The sequence below is a fragment of the Cyprinus carpio genome, chromosome A24 (assembly GCF_018340385.1).
Source record: "Cyprinus carpio isolate SPL01 chromosome A24, ASM1834038v1, whole genome shotgun sequence".
NCBI classification, from domain to species: Eukaryota; Metazoa; Chordata; class Actinopteri; order Cypriniformes; family Cyprinidae; genus Cyprinus; species Cyprinus carpio.
Window position 1 is genome coordinate 3802366 of NC_056595.1, and position 18358 is coordinate 3820723.

General features: G+C 36.1%; 1 protein-coding gene across 1 annotated transcript; it reads right to left on the reverse strand.

Moving 5' to 3' along the window:
• Positions 1–6204: 6204 nt before the first annotated feature.
• On the reverse strand, positions 6205–12517 carry LOC109048898 (neuritin-like). The gene is made up of 3 exons (XM_019066548.2): positions 12052–12517; positions 9278–9422; positions 6205–7779 (listed from the first exon to the last, which is right to left on the reverse strand). Exons 1-3 carry the CDS (start codon positions 12104–12106, stop codon positions 7551–7553), a joined length of 429 nt encoding a protein of 142 aa, XP_018922093.1. The 5' UTR covers positions 12107–12517; the 3' UTR covers positions 6205–7550.
• Positions 12518–18358: the final 5841 nt, after the last annotated feature.

Genomic DNA, 18358 nt, shown 5'->3' on the forward strand with positions numbered 1-18358 from the left:
GAGGTCTATTTATAAAATGCAAAGCTGTAGAGAGGTGAAACTCATGTTTATGTAATTGCCCCCTGATGAGCAAATCTTCACCATCATCCAGAAGAGAGAACAATGTGTGCAAGTAGTCCCTACAGCTGATATGGTCTCTAATTCAATTTTCACTCCTACATGATCCAATTTTGTCCCATTAAGGTTGGGATCCATGTGGTGCATTATACAAGCTCATCATATGAGTCTTGAGTGTCAACCAATCCATCTTCACCAAACTATGTCAAATTGAGATGTGCATTGAGACAGCAATAAATGAACATAGCCTATTTCGTCCGAGCTCAACAGTGCAACACCCTCTCTGACATTGACTCGTAAAGGAGAACCAAACATATTTCCATGATGTTCAAGTTTAGTTAACCACGCTGAGGTCCATTATTGAAATATTGTCCTGCCACAATCTACATTTCATTTCATTCATTATTGGTTGGCACTAATAGGTACTGTTGGATTACCCAGCTCTTGTAATTACATTAGAGCGATGTGTTTGTTTCCCAGATGCAGCGAAATGGCTAGTGCGGACATACACGCCATTGAACTAACACGCTTTGGGCTTTTAATTATGACCCTTTACTGAGCTGCTCAGGGTGAGGTGATGAGGCATATGTGCTATTAAAAGGTGTTAAGTCAACAATAATTTGATTAACTTTTTTGGTGAAGGCGAAACTTAATGTCATTAACAACCTCTCATGAAAGATCTCTGACTTAGAAGGATAATGTTACAAACTCTAAAGCCTGCTCTACTTCTGTTGTTAATTTTTTTTTCAAAATGTTATTAGCCTATATGTGTTTCTACCATGATAGATAGATAGATAGATAGATAGATAGATAGATAGATAGATAGATAGACTCACTGCTAAACCACCATGATGCATCATATTAGAAACTAAGGGTACATTTCATAACAGCAATGTACTAAAAAAGAAAATCCATTTTGTACAGATGTCAACACTGTCACACCGATCCCAGTTCACATGGATCTGCGTAAATGACTTTAAGCATTATTCATGCCTGACCAGTAGTTGGGGATGACATTTTGTAAAGAAATGCTACGCAAACACATAACACCTACGCATGCACATTTCGTCATTGTTTATTTTTGTAATAAATATTTTTGTATAGTTTACATGGAGATCCAGCAATGGTAGGCCCAATGTTTTCAAAAACTTGCACTTTAAACATTTTCAGGGCCCCAAAACACCATTGTAGTGTAAAAGAATGGCCAAAATGCATAAAAATGTTTCAGTTTTTAGCTGTAAACGTCGTAGGGGGAGACCGGGGATGGCTGTAACACAGGTCAGTTGTAACATTTCCAAGTTCTTAAATAAGGAACAAATCACCTAATTCACTTCACACATTCTCAGTTTAGTCCTTATTCCACATGTGATGAAGTAGAGCCCTGTGGCAGACATAGCAGATTTAAAAAAAATAAAAAATAAAAAACTATTTTTGAGGTGAAAAAATATATATATTTTTATATTTCATTTATTTTTGTGGTAGCAGTCCCTGCATTGTAGTCAAACTCATCAAAGTTAAATCATGTTTAGTGTGTGTCTGTGTAAATATTTTTCATGCAAGTTGTTAGTGCTAATGTTTTGGCTGCTCGCTGTAAGGTGAGCTAGTTCATGGCTAAAAGACTTTGGGTTAGTTGTAACATCAATGAAACATGTTATAACTTAAACCAATTGTTTTATTTTTTTCATATAAATGTTTTCTTTAAATTTCTGCACGTCTCGGAAGAGAAAAACAAACTGAGGGGTGGCTCTAAATGTTCAAGTTCAGTTATATTCTGGCCAATTACTATGTCTGACTTCAACAAACATGCTTAAACACACACAGGCACTTTGTTCAGTTTTGTTATCATAATGATAATGTAACACACACAGATACATACCAATTATGTTGAAAAGTCAGTGTTGAATAAAAAAACTTTCCAAAATTTTTTTTTTTTCATAATACTTACATAATGTTACATCTCAGCCCAGGGTGTGTTACAACTAACCCAGACTATGAGGTTTAACTGTAACAATTCACTCCTAGTGTTTGAAACTAAACCATGCATTTTCTGTTTGTGCTGAAAAGATAACAGCTACGCCATTTAATAGCAGACACTTAGTTTGAATTACATTTTGAACGCACTGGCTTAAAAGAACACTAAGATAAAGACAGAAATGTCAAAAATGTTACAACCATCACCGGTATTTCCCTAGTCACCACTCGAAAATGTAGGAACTTTTGTCGCACATTCATCTTTCAAACCGGTGTAGTGATAACTTATGCAAATTATTGTCAGATTATTGCTGTAAATGACAATGGCATACGAGGACTATGTCGCTATTTTTGTTTACCTTTTTTGTTGTATTTTGCGAGTTCACAGTGGGTTAACTACCATAGATTTTAGGTATACAGTACTAAGAAGATGCGTTCAAATTAGGCATACTTATGAATGGGAGAAAGTGCAGCACAATATGGCGGAATAATTTGAATTCAGATAATAGAAATAGCTGGCTGGAAGCTTTGCGTAATTGGGCCGCTGAGCAAATAGACTCGCTGTGAAAGGTGTGTCAGTAATACTGTAGCACATATGAGCATGTGCACTCTCAAACGTGGCACTGTATTTCTCCTAAAAACTAAAGAATGTATGGACTGAAAAATATAGATAGTACTAGATATTCGATTGCTTATTTCGTTCAAGTGCATGATCTAGTTAAGTCCATATGCCATACTAACAAGAAACTAACCAAAGGTGGGGAGCTGTAGTTCCAACCACTCAACTTTTTGAGGCTGTTTGCCAAAGGCACAATTCTAATCTGACAAGTTGGGGGGACCAAAACTGAGTTTTGGGTAGTAGTCTGTTTTAGAACCATTTTAATATGCAATGGATTATAAAAATTAAAACAACACAAATAATATATATTTTCAGGAAATTATTATTATTAACATAATTAAAGGGGAAAAAGTTAGTTTTCATTGTTTTTGACACATGTAAGCTTGCATTTTAATAAATGATGTTATATAAAGACAAGTAAACAGTAATTAATGAACAAATGATCAGTGATCAGTATTATCACGGTATTGTTAAAATGTGTTGGAAATGTTCAAAAAGTACTCATACACACAATGAAATCACGAGCTTTATGTCCAAAACCAACAAATAAAAATGAGCAGCACTGTGCACTTTTTGTTTGCATAAACACTAAAATATTCATATTAAAAATGAAGGCTGGATTTTAAACAAATCTTGGTTTGGCGGCTTACAATATAACACGCTATCTACTAACATGTTCTATGTGTTCAAATAGCCTAAAGTTTTTGAAAAAATATATATATATATATTCTGAAATGATAAACCTCAGATTTCAGTCTAACTCAATTTAAAGAAAAGGATCAAAATAATTATAGCCTATAAATGATAGGCTTTTCATCTGCTCCATAAACAACTCTACATAGGCTTATTATCCAAAAGTGTTAAGATTTTTAGAATACACATAGCTTTTTTAAGATTTACAACAAAAATTAGATCTGATTTTCGCATTGGTCTGAACAAAAAAGACAGATTCAGTGAGAATGTAACTCCACTCTCTGACAGCAGGTGGCGCTGATGAACAGCAGAAATAGAGCTGTTTCCCCAGTAACCGCTGTAAACAAAGCAGCCTGTGCTTATAAATGCTTCTGTCTTAGGTTTTACATGGTGAGAAGATGAAAAGCAAATCATGCCATCAAAGCTTTTATGAAGACCCCCTTATGCATTGAGAGAATTATTTCAATCATACATTTTTTTATTATTTTTTTTTTCAGGACTCTGCCTTCCTTCATGCTTTCAGACAAATCGAAACCTACGCTGAAGGTTGCGCCAGTGTGAGACTTTTAATTTTTGCTTAATGCTAAGCAGTAGCCTATTTATTGCAAGATTTTCCACATATTTCTAGAATAATCCTTATTAAAGTTATTTAGTGAAGAGCAGATTTGAGCAGAGTGAAGGTTCTTCCGAATATGGATTCGCGAAACACCAACAGAGGAACTTGCCACCATAGATGCCTAACTATGCTTTTGGGAAACAAAACCCAGTTAATTTGATTAACTGATTTATTAATAAATTGATCTGCATCAAAATGTTATGCTGGGTCCTTTTCAAGCATTTTTCAGGGCTAAAATTATTATCTTCAAACCACACTGACTGTGTTACTGAGAAAAAAAAAAAAAAAAAATCTTCCATGATGCTCTGCTTGACTGTAATGCCCTGCCTTTGTGCTCCTCACATCACTGTGAGAAAAGGCGCAGCTAAACAAGCAGTGCCATGTCTGCCTGGCACTGTCATGAGCACACTGATCAAGACTGCCAGCCCTGAAAAATGGTCATGCATAGTCTGTTGTGGAGCAGCTGTCAAGGAGCCAGCCATCTCAGTATGTGTGCGTATGTCCTTTGCATTCATTGTTAAATATTAAATGTCAAAATCAGTATAGCCTCCTCATTTTGTGTGTTTAGGAAATGTTCCAAATGAGTGTTGCAGAATTGAAAGAGAAAAAAAAATCGTAGCTAAGAAAAAATGTATCTCTATGCACTACACAAAGATCTGTGGAGGATAATATATTCAGTGCCAGGAACAGAATAACATGCATTTTAATGAGATTACAACTGTAGTCGTCATCTCCTTTCAAGGACCGAATGAAATTCAATCTCATCTTCAAACTTAAAAAGGAGCAATGAAATATGCCTTCCAGGACTTCAGTCCCATTCATGCAGTCTCACACCTCCAGGGAGAACACTAGTGCTCATTTTACCACTGCTCCAAATAAGCTTGTTTATTTCTCAATGTATCAAAGAAAGTTGTTTTTGATACAAAGTCTGATTTATATTGATTTTCAGAAAAGATGTACTTAATAAACAAGCGAAAGCAGAACACTCTTATTTTATTTATCATATCAAAGTATCTTTAATGCATTTATTTTAAAATATACCAGTGCTAGTTTTTTTATATATATAAAAACGTATATATTTTCTTCCTTTTGTAAATCTCAATATTTTTAAATAATTTATAACAGTTATTCCTATCTCTAAACCACGTGATATGCAGGTTTACTGTTGATTTGGATTCCATTTAGTGTGCAAAAATATGCAGAAATGCATTCAAAATGCAATTAATGCTAAAAAAAAAAACATATATAATAATATAATAATAATAAATGACATTCTTTTGATTAACATATTTTCGGTTTCTGAATTAATGTCTATGTGGTGTTAATCCAATCGGATTAAAATTAAAATGAGGAAACGAATATTTATTTTCATTTATTGAAAAGAATAAATATTATTTTAAAATGTTATTATGTGAAGAATATATATATTATATATATATATATATATATATATATATATATATCCGTCAAATCAAGTAACGCGTAATAATGCAGCATGCAGGCTGCCATTTTTCTATAACGTAATAAGAAACCTATTAAACAACTGCTGTGTCAATTATGTAAAAAATAAATAAATAATAAAAACGTCCTGATATTCATGACTTAAAACATCAGGATATTTTTTGATATTTTTTTTTTCTTGCAAAGTTTGTTCTTAATGGTTGCACCACTTGCTGTGTTTAGATTAGCCTAATTCTAAAAATTTGTTGATATATATTTCAAATTTGTTTTTATGTATTTAAAGATTTTTTTTTTTGTGTGTCATGTCGACATCCTTATTTGTTATTGGCTTACAATAAGGCAGTAGCCTCTTGAAAATGTAATAGACTAATGTTTCTCAAAATGCGTTCAGAATAAATTATTTTCCTCTCGACTATCATTTTTCAATCTGGTGGTTGTTTTCGCTCAGACAAGCGCCTTATATGCTGCAGAAACGCGCTGAGCGCGGGGGAATCAATATAAAATGACTCTCTCTGCCACCTTATTAATAATGAAACAATACGTCTTCACTCGACAGAGTCTCGCGCGCCTGCGTGCTCGTTCACGCCCATTTGAGGAGCTGGAAGAGAAACGCGCATTGAATCTACCTTAGCAATTTGATATACATATCTGACCATTATTAATTAATGCTTCTTTTATGTAGGCTAAACGTTATGGAGTAGGCTATATTAGATAAAACATATTTTAGATAAAAGGAAGATGCTTTGTAATCACCACAAATCTACATCAATAAAAAACAACACAGATCTCTTTCAAACAGTAACTGTTTTTATTTAATACTTTTAAATACTTTTTTTTTTAGCAGTCTATTTTATATACCTGTATAATCAATCTGTTTTAAAACTGTTTCGGTTAAAGTATCTCTCTTTTCATTTCACATACATCTCTTATTTACTTATATGGTTTTGAATATTCAGGTATTTCATATGCAACATCCCCAGAAACGAACAAACGAACGAACAAACAAAATACACATCTTCTGAAGGCAGTGAAACGTGGTCTGTGCCTTGGCAACATCAAATAAAGCTAGCAAAATTGACGTCATCCAACTATTAATGTCAAGGTCCAGATATTCTCGTGCTACCATACTGTCGGGAGAAAAACAGGCCGCACTTTACGTTGCAGTGTAATTACTGTGTAAGTACTGCGTAATAGTAATGAACTATGTGTACTTGACGTCTAATTGTTTTCTGGAGCTGCTTGCTTGTAATTACACGTTGGTATATGCAACATGGACACTGCAATGTAAAGTGTTGCCTTTATACTGTTATGTATCCTACTTAAAGAGACAATTCTTCATTGAATGGAATAGAATAGAGTTCTATCTCACAGCCTTTTAATGGCCACATTTCTTTGTTCCTTAATAAAATCTTATATTTTATATATATTCTCTGCTCTCTTGTATGCCACTAAATAGATGCCTTTAGTCATTCCTGAGGTGTGTTTATTATATTTATTATTATCATCATTATTATTATTTATAGCCTATTATTAGCGTCGTGATTACTGGAGACATTTCTTATATTTTTTTTTCTGGATTGGTGGGTCAGCAAACCCTCTAACCCCCTCGCACATCATCCATGTACTTGGCTTGACTAAAATAAATTTGATAAATGAAAAACGAAATATTGACAAAGAGCATATAAAAACAAACGGATGAGAGAATATGCATATGCATGATGGCAGTTGAAAATGTGAAAAGCCTACAGTAATAATTCATTCATAATAGACGGTAATGTTATAAAATACTACGCTTCTAACCAGCTAGGACCTTTCAGAAATTCAGGCCGTCATTTCAACTCAATATCTGATAAATATTTCATGAAATCGACCCAGAGTCAGGCAAATGTGCTTGAGCATTCCCAGAAGACTTCTTCTTGCCATTGTCTCTTGCAAAAATCTTATTTTTTTCTCCAGATGAAATAGGTTTATAAATCCATTTGGGTGAGGATGAATCTTGAGCATCATAAATTATTATTCTTTTTTTTTATTCTTGTGTTGATGATTTGTCTTGTCTTTTCCCTCTCTTTTCTTTCTTTTTTCTTCTTCTTCGTTTTTTATTTTTTCATTTTCTCCTTCTTCTCTCTCCGTGGGTTAAAACTGCATCCACGTGACGAGCGCAGACAGTGCGGTTAGGATCAGCGTTACGCCGAACGGAACCGACGATCGGCTCGCGCCGTTCCCGGCCGCACACAGTTCAAACAAGCTGCCGCGAAAGTCCAGATTTCTGGACTCTTTTTTCAGCTTCTCCCATAGATCTGTGGCTCCCTCCTGACAGTCTGCCAGAGCAGTGGTCGCACATGAATGGAAATCATCCCAGTAACTGCAAATCAAATATTTCAAACACAAAGAAAAGATCATTGCTCATGTCTGATTTGGGTCACGCTTCACATTGTATTAACACATTCAAGTCGATCATCTCACATCACTGCTGTTTTGTTGTTGTTGTTGTTGTTGTTATAGAATTTTATTTGATTTATTTTTATGTATTTATTTATTTTGTAAAGTATAGGTCTAATTCTGTGGAAATTGAGTGAAACTCAAATTTCTGAACACATTTATTTATTTTTTTCTTTTCTTTCTTTCTTTATATATATATATATATATATATATATATATATATATATATATATATATATATATATATATATATATATATATATATATATCCTACAGGCCTACGTGGGAAGCAGTTTTGAGATTTGCATTGCTTTCAGTTTAAAAACGCCATATTTTCGGTTTATGCGTATATCACAACAAAAATAATTTAGACTATTTGACTGCATTCAACTTCAGTTTTCATTTGAATTTTAAACACTACAGAAATAACATTAAGTAAACACTTAAGTATCGTATTTTGTTGTATATATATATATATATATATTATACACACACACACATACACACACACACACACACATAATCCTCATAACTATAAAATAATTAGAAACTCCAACATAGGATCCATTTTATAGCATTCATGAGTCCTATGTAGCCACGTGAAGGAGGAGACAGGGCGCGGGGGAAACCCGAGTTGTAATGCGGCTTAAAAGGGAAAGTCTCCGTGTCACGTGATTTCTAGGGCCCTCCCCATCTCTCTTGCTCCCTTACAACTCCCCTCCTGCGCCCCACCCCCTTCCTCTATCCCACTCTCAAGCCTATCATTTATTAATTTATTTCAGGAACACACACCCACATTCTAAACCCTGCATCTACAAATGAACACGCGCATGGACAAGTAGCTCCACTCCAAAAAAATAAATGAATAAATACACTGTAATGCTAAAAGGGAAATGCTTTTTACTTAAGCAGAAAAAAAAGTATAGGCTATGAAAGAATAGGCTAATAGGCTATATGGAAAATAAATTGGCACTTAGTGCACATCTCCTTTATTGTATTAAATAAAAAAATTATAAATGATCTAAAAACGGCAGACTTAATTTCGAAAAAAAGAAAGGGAAGTATCATAATTTCAGTCCCTGTAATAAGATACTGTTCCGTTCAGTAACGGCTGTAAAAGAACCCGTTATTTTATGGGGCGGATCGCTTACAATAATCGTGCATTACCTCCCGATCTGATCCAGTTATGGATGTTGACCTTTGGCCTTGGCGTGTAGAGATGGTTTATCTAATTGTAATTAACTGGTGAAATGTGAATAGTGCGTACTGCCCGCACGGCTCTATTTCTGCGCGTGGAGCTGTCGAATTAAACAAGGGGCCCCTTGTGCCATCTGGCTTCTCTCGCCGTTCCCCCCGCCCTATCTCCCTCCCAACTCTCACACGTGTATTTCATCTGCTGTGTGTATGCATGTTTCCCTTACGTGCAGATGGTCTGAAGGTTTTCCTTCTCGTCCAGCTCCTGTGGATAGTTGGCCATGTTCTCTCCCAGATGAAGCAGGCAGTCGGAGAAACCTTTGAACACGGTTTCACATTTCCCAGCCGCTCGAACCGCCTGCAGCAGATAGGCTGGAAAACGAGAAACGAGCATGAATCAACTGTTTTTCTTATTCTTCTATCAGCTAGTTACACTTTCTGTTCTCTGTTCTGCTTTCGTCTTATTTAATTATACTGGTTCTAATAAATAAGGGATAAAACACTTCCACACAATAATGTGCGTGTTGAGCATGAGGGTGGCGATTGGACAAACGATGATGTAATGGTTTACATGATGAGGGTGGGGGTATGTGGGCTTGTGTGAGGTGAGATTTTCATTCTCAGTGATTTGCATAACCTCACCCCCACCTTTTATTTTACTCATCTAGAAAAGAGTCGCTTTTCGATGACAGATCTATTATGGAAAATTAGAAGATTTGGACACATGCTTTTCCTCCCCTCTTCATTTGGGATTCGGTGATGGACCGGGTAGGAGGTCACTCGCAACATGATCAATTGACCAGATCCCTTTGCTTAACGAACCTTAAACTCCAGTGGCTTCTGCAGGTTCGTTAAACAGCGAGATTTCGTGAATTAAGTTGTTTCACTGTTCAAATCAGGCCGAGCCTCTACTCATTAACCACATGGGCAAAACACATACTCCCTGTTACACACAACCATATATAGCTCAGAATTGTCTTTACATTATATCAAATGCTTTGCATGTATTATATGCAGAACATACCCTGCGTCGATACACTGCATTACATAGCCTACTCTAGCCCTATATTATATGAATGTCTTGCTATATGATCCATAATGCAGTGTATGCTAGCCTACATTTTCCTATATTGTATTTTATGCAGTACATGTGTAGCCTTCCTACTTTATATTACATGCATTATATTATATATTGTATATTTGTCCCTACATTATATGCATTAGCTACGTTAGGAGCCTACATTATTTTATATTCGTTATATGCATTCCTGTATTTTATTCTGCAAGCATTATACGCTAAATAAAAAATAAATAAATAAATAAATAAAAAACGAAAACGAAAATATAGATGCAATTATGGCTGTTGTTATGTATCTTTTATTCGTAAATCATAAAAAGTCGTTAGTTGATGCTATAAAGGCTGGGACAGTCATTTCGTGCATTCTTTATCGCCCACAGAATAAATAAATAAATATCGCATCCAGCAATGAAACAAAATACTGAACTAATAAAACACAGTTAAAATGATTAAATTATTGTATAGATTCCTAACACAGATGATTAAAGGTTTTACTGAGTAGGCTAATGCCGCACCGCTGACGGCTTACATAACGAATTATCTCGCTATAATTGTGATTTCACGGACAGATCGCCCTTTATGATGAACATTACAGCCATATTCCTCCAACAGATAATACTGAGTGAAAATAAATGCGTAAATGCGATACCTTGTATTATACTCTCCATAACCTCTTTCGTGCATTTTTATTAAAATAATTGAAATACTCAGACCTCAACATGGCGGATATGAGGATGCGAACTACAAAGATGCTCAAACAGCTCGCCTTGGAAAGCCGTGCATTAATGGGATGTACGCTTTCCTATTTAAAATACATTTCAGTCCTCCCAGTCTTTATTTTCTTTACTGGAATTAACAGTCACAAAAGGCAACACTGCGAACAAACGGTGAATTTTTAAAATCGTTTTTCGTTGTAGGCACGATGATCTATATTTAGCAACAACTGAGCATCTAATATAGACTCACCTATCCTACTGTACTAGTGGTCACGACCACTTTACTAGACCCTGTCAGCGGCACCGGTGTCAACCTGGCACCGCATTATCTGTTCAATGAAGTCAGGAGGGGGTTTATGGCAAATTAATGTAGTTCAACTGGATAATGGCACCAGCTTTTTCACGAACAACCACAATTCATCGCTAACCTTACTGATTTCATCCTAATGCACAAGATGCATTTTTCATTGCAGAGCCCTGCAACAGCACCAAAAAAATAAAATAAAATAATTAAATAAAAAAAAACCTTTTACAGGACCAAGACCTGGTATCTTCTGTATATTCTAAAACTACAATTACCCACCAATTTTTCGCAAAATTATAAGTAAATTATATTTTGTGGTTATTGCCTTATTTATGAAGGGACACATGGGACCATATAAAACTGATGATTCATGTAGGCTATAAAACCTACTCTTTGCAAGCAAAATCTGTTAATGCAATCATTTTAATGAATATTTTCCGTTTCGTATTATTTTTTCAATATTAGTTGAATAATTTATTACGGAGAGGATCGGGCGGTCCCACACTTTCACCAACTTGCCCCAATAAGATTTGCTGTTCTTTTCGGAACATTCTCCAACATTGAATGGAGATGCAATGCAACATTACCCCACTGTTGTACATTTAAAATACTTTAGAGAATATTACTGTTGATTTTCTTAGTCAAGACCCAGATCTAATAGTCTGCAAGCCTTTAAATCGCAGTCGGGACAGTAACATTGCAATTAAAATATCCACAAACACAGCCTACACTCTACAATATATAACCAAATTTATATAACCAAATTATACCTTTAATGGCTTCAAATAGCCTTAACTATGAATTATAAGTGTTAAGTTTTAAGTATCTATACCAGATTAAAACAAGATTATAAAGGAAAAGTCAGCCCATCCCAAAATATACGAAAGAATAAAATCGACTTACCTATTTGAACAGCAAGAAACAATGAAATATATCTTCCAGACAAAGTTAATCCCATCCTACGTCCAGTAAAACCATTGGAGTATATGCCAATTTTAAATAGTTGTGAGGGGAAAAGATTGCCAAATCTGAGCGTTGGACATCGCTGTTTAGTTCACGCATCTAATCAGAAACTCTTTGTGATTTTCCCGTTGTCGGCGCGGCGCGGTGAAGTGAAATGGTGCACCCCGTTAAGAGAAGGCGGTAATGCCTCGTGTTTTTTCTCTCCCTTTTTTTCACGCCCACGTCTCAAGCCTGACGTAAAATTCACCGTTGGACTCCCCACTTTTCTATTTTCTCATTTGCTAGACCGGGCTGGCCCCCTTCTCCCCCCTCTCGCACTGTACTGGCATTCAGGGATTGCGGAGATGTCCGCATATATCTGCTCTCCGGTGGTCTCACCTATCCACCCTCACGGAATGAATCTTACACGTGGACCCGTGACCCATATATTGATACACGTGCAGACTTCATTGCTCCAGGGTGCTAAGACTGAAACATGCAGGAATGTTGCTAGATTGTGGATGCATGTGGTTGGTAGTTAAGCTTGCCAGAGGTTGGTCATATATGCTCCCTCTTAATGAGATGACTGTGATGTATTGTGTATAAGCTACATGCAGTAGGCCTGAATTATGGATTTCTCTGATAATTTATGGAAATGTGACCCTGCACCGTGCAGATTTAGATGGTTCTATAACACAGTTTGATTAATGAAGTGCCCATATTTTATTTTGAGTCTTATTACTGCAGAACTGATCGTTATTGATGGTTTGTTTATGATTTAAACACCCAAGCAAGGTTATCAAGGTCTGTCTGGGGTGATTTGAGGTAAATGAAGCAAACTGTAGTATGTTGATGATTTTGGATAGGATATTTTTTTTGTGAATCGTGAAAATTATATATTGACTCATGAAGATCTTTTAACAACTGATAGCACTATAGCTAAAGACAACAACTGTTATTTTGATATTTTGGTGTCAAGGAAGTGAGCAAAATGTTAAAAGATAATCCTTTTCTATTGAGAATGTGATAAAAATGCTGTAACAAATAAAAGGTTTAATTTAATTTATTTTTATTTTTTTGCAATATGTGCTACTGAAAATATGAATTATGCCCTATGAAAAAAATAACAAATTTATATGGGTTGAAATGTGTTAAGTTACAACCGAGAGAAAGGTGATGTCAGTATCACGAAAAAAAAAGTTATTAGCCTGCTGACGTCAGCGGAATTTGTAGCCAACCAATGAGTACTGAGTACTGATGCACACCATTTTTTTTTGTTCCTGAGACCCTGACTTCAGGAGGAGAATACTAAAAAGTTACCTAGGGCATTCTAGCTGAAGGAGAATCCGACCAGTGAGTAGAAACCGTGTGCTCCTCGCTGCTGAGTAATTAGGTCCCCTGACAGTTCATTTAGACTCCAGACTATACAGAACCCAGGAGAGTGATGCCCTGAGGACTCTTCACATTTATTTATTTATTTTTTGGTCATTGATAGTATGGATGAGTTTTACTACTCAGTATTACATAAAATTAATGGCATACTATATTTGTCATCACGCAAAGCTTCAAACTAAATGTAGCCTAAATGTATGTCTGTAGATGAGCCTTATAATTTGTGAAAATTCGTGCGTTAAACCTTTCTAGGAAAATGAGCAGTTGCATAACTGAAGGAAAAAAAAAAAAAAAAAAAAAAAAAAAAAAAAAAGCCTGCATGGTGTTGCATTGCAGAGAGGGATGCAATAACATGGATTTAATTTATAGAGAATGCTATAGGAGTCCAAACTATGGCAAGTTTTTTTTTTTTTTCATGTTTTGTCTCCATCTTGTGGCGGAGCCGTGCAAAAGAAGTATTATATATCTAGGTTATGTGATCTCTTTGATCAGAAAATCAAGTATTTTGGCTGATACAAATAATATTTGAAAGCCAGTCTCGGAGGAATGTCGAAAACTCCTGAGTGAGAGAGTTAAATGAACTGTCACTTCCACATTATAGGGAATTCCTGTTTAATGTGTTTGTCCCCGTCCTACCCGGCAATTACTCCGTAGCTTGAGAGGTTTTCTGTGGTGACTCATTCAGGTGGGCGCGGGGAGGGCTTGGGGAAAGCAGGGGAGACAGAAAGAGAGAGAAGGGGGTATTCCAGCAGCACTGATGCAGTGGAGGCAGTCTAAACCGTGTTTCATTCATATGGAGGGAGTGGAGTGAATGAGGTAAGGCACCGTTTGCGTCAGCAGTTTTCCTTTCTTTCGTGAAAACAGGGGATTCAATCTGGAATTATTTGAATGACAAGACTGAAGTGAAAAACAGTGAAATAATTATGTGCTTTATTAGGTTCATTAAACGAAGCTCACTGTTTTCTTACAGATTAAAATCAGCAAGAATAAAATGGACTCTTAGCTGTTTTTGTATGGTGTGATTACTTGTTGCATGCTATTCCTAAGATCAAAAATCGCTTGTCTTCATAATATTTAATAAAATATCTTGACCCTTAAAATAACTTTCCATTTCAACTCTTACAGGGGTGTCAAACTGAATTCCTGGAGGGCCAGGGCTTTGTAGAGTTTTGTTCCAACCCTGCTCCAACACACATGGGGTGCTTCTCAATTCTTATTTGTGCATCCTTGTTTCCTTTCCTCGCTTCCTTTCCTTGTGTCTTAGCTCCACCCCTTTAGGATGCGAGGCAAGGACACAAGGAAAAGATGCAAGGACACAGGAGTTGAATCAAGTGATATTATATATCCTCGCTCCTTTTAGCGTCACTTCAAATCGTCATCAGCTGCGCTAAAGGGATCTGCCCTTATGTTGTTAAAGCTTGTTATTTAAGACATTCATAATAAAGATTAATAAAGCAAGATGCCCTGTTTGAAATATATGACATGCATGGTTTATTTAAACTGCAAAGGTAAAATATATATTACAATTATTACAACAGATGTGAAGGGGGAGGAGAATTCATACGTGCGTCAGGTTTTACAATGAAACGCACTTCCGCAAAGGATACACCTGTGTATCCTCGCTTCTAAGTCCTCTGGAAGCCTCCTCACTCCTCGATCCTCGCCTCCTCGCAGTGCAATATGAGAATTTAGATGTCCTACAAGATGGCTGAGCTCGATCGGTTTCCGGGTCGTAGGATGGAGGACGGAGGAGTGAGGAAACGAGGTGGGATATTGAGAAGCACCCATTGTCTACCATGTCATTTTCAAATAAGCCTGAAGGACTTGATTAGTTGGATCAGGTGTGTTTAATTTGGGTTGAATCTAAACTCTGCAGGACTCCAGCTCTCCAGGATTTAAGTTTGACACCCTGATATGTGGCCTAGTTAAACCAGAGGGGTATTCCAGAAAGCAAGTTATGTGACATACCCCGGTATGTTTAAGGGTAAGTTCCAAGATCCAAAAACTGAGGTTACTCTCAGGATATCTAAGTAGCCATAGCAACTGATTCCATGAACATAACCTGCTCCAGAGTAGGTTATGTTTCAGGGTTAGTTTACTTCAACACTATTAGCACATGTGTGACCTTATAATATTATATAAGATTACAATATAGTTATCAAATATACAATATATATATATATATGTATATATATATATATATATATATAGAGAGAGAGAGAGAGAGAGAGAGAGAGAGAGAGAGAGAGAGAGAGAGAGATTTTTTTTTTTCAATTAATTTCAAAGCAGCTTTTGAGAAAATGCATGTGCCTACATTACAATTTAGAGTGATCTGTTATCAGAAGCAAATGTGTCCTAGTAATGTTCATTTCACAAATGAACAGTTCAAGGTAAAATAATTATACAGTTAGCTAACATGAATCAATTTCAGGCAGAAGCTTATTATTACAAGTGTGATCATAATGATTGCAATCTAGAGAAAATTTGATTGCTTCAAATGTCGATTCAAGTTGGCGTCAGAGTTGACTGATGTTAATTTTATAAGTAATATATAAAGTTATATTGTATTATTCTAATATGTTATTGTATATATATGTGTGTGTGTGTGTGTGTGTGTGTGTGTGTGTGTGTGTGTGTGTGTGTGTGTGAGTGTGCCATTTCTCCTGCAGTTGTACATGCACTCACTCACATCAATAACAACTCTTCACACTGGTGTTTTTTCCTCAACATTTACAACCCCACTACTTAAGAAACCCACCCTTAACCCATCTCGTTTAAAGAACTACAGTGTTTTTAATGGTGTTTTTTCCTGTTTATCTTCTGTGTTCAACCAAGTCTCTCCCTTTCTCAGACAGAACCACCTCCTTCACAGCAACCAGTCTGGTTTCAGAAGTGGACATTCAACTGAGACTGCCTTGCTCTCAGTTGTTGAAGCCCTAAGACTGGCAAGAGTGGATTCCAAATCTTCAATACTTAACTTGCTGGATCTTTCCGATGCTTTTGACACGGTTAATCACCAGATCCTCCTGTCAACCCTATTGGCAAAGGGCATCTCAGGAACCGCACTCCAGTTGTTTGAATCTTTCCTCTCAGATAGGTCCTTCAAAGTATCTTGGAGAGCTGAGGTGTCCAAGTCGCAACATCTAACTACCGGGGTGCCTCAGGGCTCAGTTCTTGGACCACTTCTCTTCTCTGTCTACATGGCATCATTAGGTTCTGTCATTCAGAAACATGGCTGTTCTTATCACTGCTGTCACTCAACTCTACCTCTCATTCCATCCTGATGATCCGAAGGTAGCTGCTCACATCTCAGCTTGTCTAACAGACATTTCTTGCTGGATGAAGGACCGTCACCTTCAACTCAACCTTGCCAAGACAGAACTGCATGTGGTTCCAGCAAACACATTGTTTCATCACAATTTCACCATCCAGTAAGGCTCATCAACCATAACTCCTTCAACAGCCAGAAACCTTGGAGTTATAATTGATGAACAGCTGACTTTCTCAGATCACATTGTTAAAACATGTCCGGTCCTGCAGATTTGCTTTATTCAACATCATTTATTCAACTCCTTGTTCAAGTTCTTGTTCTGTCCAGGCTGGACTACTGCAATGCTTTCTTGGCAGGTCTTCCAGCCAATTCTATCAAACCTCTACAATTAATCCAGAACACGGCAGCAAGATTAATTTTTAATGAGCCAAAAATAATGCATGTCACACCTCTGTTTATCAATTTGCACTGGCTACCAATAGCTGCTTGCATAAAATTCAAGGCATTGATGTTCCTACAAAACCACCACTGGCTCTGCACCCCTATACCTAAATTCATTACTTCAGACTTATGTGTCCTCTAGAAACTTGCGTTCTGCAAGTGAATTTCGCTTGATTGTGCCATCCCAAAGAAGCACAAAATCACGTTTATTGTCTTTTAAATGAAATGTTCCCTCCTGGTGGAATAACCTGCACAACTCAATCTGAGCAGCTGAGTCCTTAGCCATCTTCAAGAATCGGCTAAAAACATATCTCTACCAACTTTATTTGACCCTCTAACTCTACCACTCTCTATTCTAATTCTATTCTTAAAAAAAGACTTGCCTTTTAGACTTGCACTCTATTCATTTGCTGCTTGTTTTCTTAAAACAACAACAACAAACTAACATTAGCTTTCTAATCTTTTTTTTATTCTATCAGTTTTCTTTTAATTTATTATACAATTAACAAAAGCAAAAAGACTTTTAACACTAGCTTGCTCTATTCTTTTTCTATTTTATCTGTTTTTTTATTTATTTATTATATTATTTAAAAAACCCTTGCTACATGTACTGCGACTTGTTATAGCACTTGTATATCATTGCTCTTTTGTTGATTTTGATTGCTTCCATTGTATTTATTTATTATATTAAATAAAAGCGTCGCTAAATGTGTGTATATATATATATATATATATATATATATATATATAAATCTGCATTTTCTATAACAAAAATACAAATGTAATATTTCTTTTAGATAATTAGCATCAAACAAACAATATAATTCTTATTCTCAGTGATTAAAAGATTAAACAAGATTAAACACTGTGAACATACTCTGGGTTGACTGAACTTACTCCCGGACGCATTTTTGGAACCAACATACCTCAAGTAAGCAAGGTTTGAGTTAATCAACTGAGAGTTCAGGGACTATGTGACGGTAAGTTAACCTTGCTTTCTGGAATACACCCCTGGACCTGTCAGTAATTCACAGCTGAAATGTGTTTTGACTGAAAATGACATCGGCAATGACCTACAGCCATTGACAGAGCACAATACAGGGCAAGGGGGAGGAGTCATAGATCTGCAACAAAACATCAGCATGCATGGTTTCTGCAAGCAAC